This window comes from Mesitornis unicolor, unplaced genomic scaffold (genome assembly GCF_000695765.1).
Source record: "Mesitornis unicolor isolate BGI_N332 unplaced genomic scaffold, ASM69576v1 scaffold9653, whole genome shotgun sequence".
NCBI classification, from domain to species: Eukaryota; Metazoa; Chordata; class Aves; order Mesitornithiformes; family Mesitornithidae; genus Mesitornis; species Mesitornis unicolor.
The window spans coordinates 99,219-106,983 of record NW_010175320.1 but is presented as its reverse complement, the minus strand read 5'-3'; the positions used below and the strand labels follow the sequence as shown (position 1 = coordinate 106,983).

The following is a 7,765-nucleotide window of genomic DNA, read 5'->3' as shown; positions in this document are numbered from 1 at the left end:
AATATTAAGCAAGTACTATTATAAAAATAAACAGGTAGAGCAGTGAGATGGTTGAGGGATTTGATAGTAGAAATATACATTTTGATGTCTAGATCACGAGCTCAAATCCCATTCATATCAGTAATGGCTAAAAGAAGTGAAAATCATAAGACCTGAATCTTATACTCAGGGTTTCTGTATGATTTCATGCAAATTATCCACCTTTTTCTGTCCTGATGTCTCCTTTCTGCAGAACTAAAAGCATGCTACTTAGAAGTTTGTAAAACACTTAAGATAAGCAAAGATTAGATGCATGGATATAGGCATGAGCCATCATTTTCTAAAGTCAATGTAAAGCTTCTAACGGTTTTAACGTATTCTGATTTAAGCCCTGGAGGAACAGCTATAATGTGTATGGTAACCACATTAGACAAAAATTATGTAGGCCAGCATCTTTCAAATAGCTATGTATGTGCCGAAGTCAGATTTGGGGAGTTACACTTGTGTACACAGAAATTCACAGGACTGGGATCAGATGGGCACCATACAATAGGCAAGCCCTGAAGCTATGCAAACAATAGCTTAGTGGAAAGTCTGTGTGAAAGTCCTTGGTCGCACTATGCTGTTATTGCCCAATAAAAACATTTTTCACAGAAGTTAATGGGAAATTACTAATTTTCCATAAATAAAGATTTCTTTCTGCTGGAGAAACTCAAGTAAGAACACTGATCTCTGTTGCCTTGACAACATTATCCTGAAATATTCAAGTATTAAAGTATCCAGTATGCTCAAGAAAGTTGCACTATCTATTTCACGTTGGATATTCAACACAATTACTGAGTTGGCATACACTCATCTATCATCTGCAACCATTTGTCACAGAAAGTTATGTGCCAAATAATATATGAGAAATATCTGAGCTGACACACATGGTAATTTTCTTGCATATTTATATGGCTACTGAAAGTTTTTAGATCTATGGCTTAGAAAAAAGAGCGTTCCTTCATGGTATGTGGATTTTTGCAAAATAAGTGCTGTTTTTCTAGCAATGCATTTCTAAACTGAGCAGAGGGATGACCTCTATAGAATGGCTGGAGGGAGCCCATCCTCTCAAGGCTTGAATCTCAAGGTTTGAGCTTAGACCTCGGCCTTTCTGGCAGGCCTTTCTGAGGGTGCAAGGTTCTGAGATGGAGACTCTTAGGTTCACATCAGCAGTGACTGTTTCTCTTTCTGGCTGCTCATTGTAGAAGGCTGAAAGCCTGATTTTTCAGAGGTGCTAAGACATAGAGGGACAAAAATGAGCAGGAGCTGCAAGTGTGCAATGTTTCAAAATATCTCAATTTCTCTTTAAATAAAAATATTAATCTCTTACTGGAAAAACCAATTAACCCCTCTGTGAAACCTCTGTGAACCCAAAGCTAAGTTTCATGCTTTCATTTCCCTTCAGTTTTTCTATAGACTGTTCCACATGTAATAAGAATAAGCAGAAAATAAAGCTGTGCTACAATGGCATGCTGCTAATGACTTCTGATGCATTAGAGGGAAGTGTTTGTATACCATATACTGCATACTATCCTCCAATCTCCTCTAATAATTTCTCCGGATGAAAATGATGAAATTAGTGTACTCTGTTCGTGATATAACAAATTATTTTTTCGACAAGCAAAATGAAAAGTACCGATCAGTGAATTTATTGCCTCAATTTCTATTAACAAAGGCAAAATACAAAGTGTTTTGTTTTTTCTTCCCAGTGGACATTAAGCAGGTATAACTTGGGCTGATCAGTGATGCCATGACCTCTACCTAGACAGTTCCTATAACTGTGCTACTTCACACCAAGAATGTGGTTTCCTTCCCAGGAGAGGCAGCAGAACAAGAAACAACCCACATGATATAAATCACAAAAATACCTGACTTTGGCAAAGAAACAATGCCAAAGAAAACAAAGAGGGAAGACAGAAATCCTCCTGTGAGAATCAAAAGCTTTATCTAAATTAAAGCTTCAGGTGCACTAAAAGGTTGTGGGTGATTCCTATACAGGATAAGGAGATTGTTAATTGATCTGTGGCATCCTGTTCTGTGAATTATTCTGCATGGCCTGCATGGCATTATTCATGTGGCTGCTTCCTATCTCTCATCTCCCTTGTTACCAGAGAACGTCATGCTCTGACCTCATCCTTTAGACCACCTTTTCTGACCAAAGGTGGCACATGCGCCGACACATGATTTTCTCATCCTAAGTTTTGGCTTATTAGTTCCTTTAGTCTTATTTAGAGGCATTAGTACTGCCCATTTTAAAATGTGTATCTCTGGCAGTGTAAAAGGTTTCTAGGACAAGCCAAGACAGTAGTCCATGGTTCTGATAAATTGCTCTGATTATAGATTGTCACTTGCTCACCTGTATATTCTGCTCTTTTCAAGCACCACTTAATGACAGAAAGTGCTTGAATGTCTCTCCTGTCAGTGTCTGCATTCCCAGATGAAACCTGGAGAACTATTAATGGACTATCCAGACTGCTAATATACACTGTAACACAGTTAAGCCAACATCTGTATGGCCTCCCTGACTACACAGTACTATTTTTTTGGTGAAAGTTTCTAAGGACTTGTCCAACCTACACCTTTCAGATAGCAGTCAGCATTCAAATGCCATTTAAACAGAACAGAAAAGAGTTGCACTATATGAGTAATTCAAATTCTATAGGCTTCAGTTTGGTCTTCATTACATATTGAGAACTACTGCTGCCCTCTACTGTATTGGTATGAGTTGTGCCTCAGACAATCAGTCACAAATATTCCTGCAAAATTTCTAGTCTTATCCAGAACTTAGCTTAATAATTTAGCTTAATATTTCCATGTATTGAAATGATAATTCACAAGGTCTGTTTTAAATCCATCAGCATATTCTGATTCCACAGGGGCTTGCTCAACTGGAAGAATCTTTCTCTCTTATCTGATTTTGACTCTTAGAAGACGGGGATCCTTGCAAGAGGCTGGACATGTTTCATTGCTTCACCAAAATGTTGTCTGTCCTTCTGGTAATAAACAGCCATCAGGATATTAAGAACTATGGAGTAAGAATGCAACCCTGGAGCCAAAATGACTGCATCAAGGTTCTGCCTGGGACACAACTTCTCTGATAGCCTGAACTTAGGTTATGATGAACAGCTAAGTCCTAGCTCAGTTGAACTAAACTTTCCTTATTCTCATCTTACTCAGTTCTGAAAGGATACAGCTCATGATCCTCTCAAAAAGCTAGGTTTCTTTCTCACCGTTGCTAGGACAAGTAATACGAATGCAGCCTTGCTGCACACATCTACTACACAACAGGCTCCAAATAGGAATAGCTTATTTCTTCCCAGCTCTCCATGGACTCCAATAACTTCTTATGATTTTCCTCTCCATGCCTCTGGATAGGTTGCATTGCTTGTAGGTTAGAGCACCTATCACATGCATCTAAAATAATTTAATGTTTCCCAATCTCAGAAACCAAATTACTTCTCTCCTGCAGTGCTTCCTACACTGGAATACAACTACAGTGTCACCAATACATAGTACTAACTGAAAAACTCATCAGTAGATGGGAATAGATAAGCAGATGGTAAGCAGACCACTAGATTAAAGCCAGAGACACAGCCTTCCTACTCAAGGGAAAACTCAGACTGTTCTCACTAATTATCTATGTGGGTCTCCAAAGGAATTAGACACACATTGCAAAGGAGGCAGACTAAGAGCCTGGCTAATTAAAGATTTGTACTTCCTTCCAGTAGATGCCGTGACAAATGTACGGGGTGTCCACATGTGTTCCCAGTCCCTCATTTGGTAGCTACCCTCCTGGTTAACATTCTGAATACTGAACCAGAGAAACCTCCAGAACTACCACCACAAGCTGTTACCACTTTACGTCAAACCCGAATCTTCTCATGTGAGGGCTGCCACAGTCCTATCTGTACTAAATGAGACACAGAGAAGAGAACCTGTAATAGACATTCACTAGCAAATTCCAGTTGCTTTTATTTCTGTAATACTTTCAGGTTTATTTTCTGTTATTCACTGTAAAACACCCAGTACCTCCAGCTTCTTCTTCACAAAATAAACCTGTAACTGAAGTTAGCTTCATAGTTCCCCATTTCTTCCACAAACTTTATTATGCAAAAGCTTTTTCCTCCAGGAAAAGTAGAGTATTAAAAGAAATCACTAAAGCTGGAATCAAGCCACACAATCCAGATCCAGACTTGAGCTCCAAGCTCAGGTTCTTTCCATTGACCAGAGTTTCCTACCAGGAAAGGAAATGACAGTTTTCCTCCTCATATCTCAATGACAGTGTGACAAGGAAGGTCCTCTGCATTTTTTTGCCTTAACACTTCACTGACGACACAAAGAAACCTGTTCGTAGTTCAAGGATTAAAGCACAAAAGGGACTCGTCACAGCCAAGGGAGATGGAGAGCAGCATTGACAACGAAAGATACACATCTCTCAAAAGATTTGGCCAGTTTCAGTGAGAATACTGAGGACTCAAACTAAGAGTCAACAAAAGAGATGGTTCAGATGTTTTCTGCCTTCTTGTTTCTGAACATATAATTTACTTCTCAAGCACATTTCTCCCTCTCACCTTACCAGCATAATTCTGGTCATCTGGCCTCATTTGAGAAATCTCACGTTGTAACTTTTGGCAAACTTACGGTTGTCAAAGATGATTCCAATATTCAAATTACACCTATAAATATATTAAATCTGACAAAAAATATGGAGTGCAATAGACTTTGCACATTACCATTAAAAGAGAAACATAGAAACCACAGATCCATAGAAACTAGTGCAATCAGTTCCTTATCTCATACTATTCTTGATGACTGCAGGGCTAAAACACTGAAATACTGCTGAAAATTAGCAAATTTGCGCTAAAATCAGCAGAAAAAAAACCCACAAAACTTTCCTATGAGAATTTTGGCCCAATTCTTACACTCTAGTTTACAAGGCACCTACCTCTAGGACTTTCCCAGTAATGAACTGGTGACATGCTTCACATTTGACTCCAAAAAGAACTTGGTAGTCCTTTTCACAATAAGGAGCACCATCTCTGAAAAAGAAAACCCACAAATTACAAACCAACTTCTAATAAACAGGTTACAGCATGACTTACACTCTTGTCTTGTCTTCAGTTTGGAACTCCCACACACAGCAAAAGGCAAACATAAGGGAACTCAAGGGTAATATTTTGCAGTAGAAGAAAAAATAAATTGTATTCTCATTAGTACCTCTTGGAATTATTCCTTAATTTCCCATCAAGAAAAGGCATCCAGCACAAACCAGTGAAGTAAATCTCATTCTTTAGAACGGACTCTCTGCACCTACGCTGATGCAGTTCTAGGGAATCAGTGAACCTACATCCATGGGGATGAGAGGAGATCACAGTCTTTATCATAGACAGGTAGCTTTTGTTCAGTTCAGCAAAAAAGTCCTCCACAAGAGCACAAGCAGTTACTTCTAAGTATAGTTATGAACAAGGAACATACAGTAAAAATGGAAACACCAGTCTGCTTAGGAACATTTTTCAGACACTGAACTTCTTTTGAGAAAATGCAGATGCTACTTTTTATCAAATATCATACATCCCTTAATGACAGCTTTATGAAACATACATTGTGTCCCTATTTTGTCTCTTTGCTATATACGTGAAGAGGGGAACAGACACTGTATCTCCATTCCCTCTATTTTATCATTACACTACTTTTCCCTGTTCTCTTCGTCTACACTTCCTTCCACTCTAAACTCTGTTCATCAGTTTCTTATATGGAGATGAGAAACACAGTGTCAGGTCAATCACTTCATCATGTTTACTCTGTTCTCTAACAAAAGCAAGCAATGGACAGGTTCCTACTTTTTTCCCTCAAAAATCACGTTGGAAAGCAAAATGGCACAAAGCTTTACCTGCCTAACACAGAAAGCAGAAGCAGGAATTCACCTAATCCTTTGTGGGAACATGGAGATGTAACCCTTCCATACTGGTATTTATAAATGCAGATTATCATCATTAAACACCAGGTTTCAGTCGCACTTTTCAGTTTCCTTTCCCAACTCAGCTCTCACTAGGAACAAAGATTTTGGTGTATATGGAAATGTGGTCAAAACCAGATTTCAAAAGGTGAACTTTGCTGCAAGCTCTTCTTCACTGGCAACAAGAACTCATGACAAGAGTGCAGAAGAGATGCAGAGGTTACTTACTTGCTGATGTATTCCCCAGTTAGGACCTTCCCACAGGCCTTGCACTTAAAGCATCCCAGGTGCCACTGCTTGTCCAGAGCTAGCAATGCTTGTCCATTTTTTATGTCTCTTCCACAGCCAGCACAATCTGCAAATAAATAAATACATGTGTTTTCAATTGCTTGGTTCATAAATCCTCATTAACCACTCAGCAATTGCCACACTGGGTAGCCAAATGAGAGAATGACACAGCAATGCAAAGATGCATCTTTCTTTCCTCAGACACTTCTGGGGTCCTGCATGAAGAGTCAATCTTTGTCATTATAGACACACTCAGCAGAAGACAGAAAGTACATCTTCTGGTTTTCATGCTGTTTATGATTCAAAAACTGCCAGGCAAGCTCTGTACAAACATAGGATTTTTCTAGGAATGAGCTATGTAAATTGTCACTCAGAAAAGTTCCTATCTTCTAAAGCAATCAGTGTTTGGTTTTTTTCCCATTTTGCTTTTAGCGAGATCTTGCCTGCTTACAGAAAGCTAAATAAGCAGGGTGAGCATCATCAGGATGCTGCGCTTCCCCGCTGGGTGGCAGCAAAGCCCAACGTGTCCACCGAGCTCAGGGGCAGTGGCGCTCTCAGCAGTGAAACCTTTTTTCAGGGAGGGTCCAAGGCAAAGGTGACAGCAGTAAGACAGCAGTGAATGCTGCACAGCAGCACATAATGTCCTCCACCTGTGGGTGCGAGAAATTGTAGTTCTCATAGTCTCTAATGGGCATAAGGACTCTCACTTGGAGATTTTGGTACTACCTTGGTAGTCGACACTGACTTTTCACTGCGATTCTGAAAGACTCTTTGATGGCAGAATGTGAACCTGAAGCCAGGAGCACTGAGTGTGCTCTGTGCCAGAGGATGCCACCGCTTCTTATGTCACATCAGGAACCTTTGGCTCAGCCCCAAGCTCCCGTTCGTCTCCATTCAAACATAAAAAACGCAAAGAGATTTCCTGGTAAGGGGAAATTCAGCACATGGCAAGATCTGAAGAGACTGATGTGGCAGACAGTGCTGAACTGCAAGGGTTGTACTACAGCTTCGGTGTGCAGCCTCAGGGGACGGGGGGACTGAGGGGAGGGAAGGCCTGGAAGACCAACGGAGCAGAAAGGAAGGGAATGCCCATCAGCTGAGGCACACAAGGAAACCATAGAGGAACCAGTCTGGAAAAAGGGATTCTCCGTATTTTATTATCCCCAAACTCTGTGTTCCTTTGGTGAATGTAACATCCTCTCCACACACCTGAAACATCAACAAATAGCAACAAATTGAGACCAGCAGGAACAGAGCAATCTGAGCAGTTAAAGCTCAGGCACCAGGGAAAAGATCTCCATGGCTGCACTGCTCAAGCAGTACCTGAACAGGTACAGCCTCAACACCTTCGCCTCCTCACAGATACAGCCTAAGCAACACCATACCTTGTGAATAGACAAGTCCAGGTTGATTATCACAACTGATAATGAGAGGAGAGACACTCCTTTTGACACCAACTGGCCTGACGTTTTCTCTTGGATAACAGGCCCAAATATATGC

General features: G+C 40.3%; 1 protein-coding gene across 1 annotated transcript in view; it reads right to left on the bottom strand.

Annotated features, from left to right (window-relative positions):
- Positions 1-4,966: 4,966 nt before the first annotated feature.
- The window catches only part of LOC104538218 (actin-binding LIM protein 1-like), a gene marked incomplete at its 3' end in the record, with an annotated part of 62,826 nt that continues 60,027 nt past the window's right edge, over positions 4,967-7,765 (bottom strand). The window contains exons 5-6 of the mRNA XM_010181340.1: positions 6,206-6,332; positions 4,967-5,060 (exon numbers count right to left, since the gene is read on the bottom strand). Coding sequence (XP_010179642.1) covers positions 4,967-5,060; positions 6,206-6,332 — 221 coding nt within the window. The remainder of the gene's footprint in view (positions 5,061-6,205; positions 6,333-7,765) is intronic.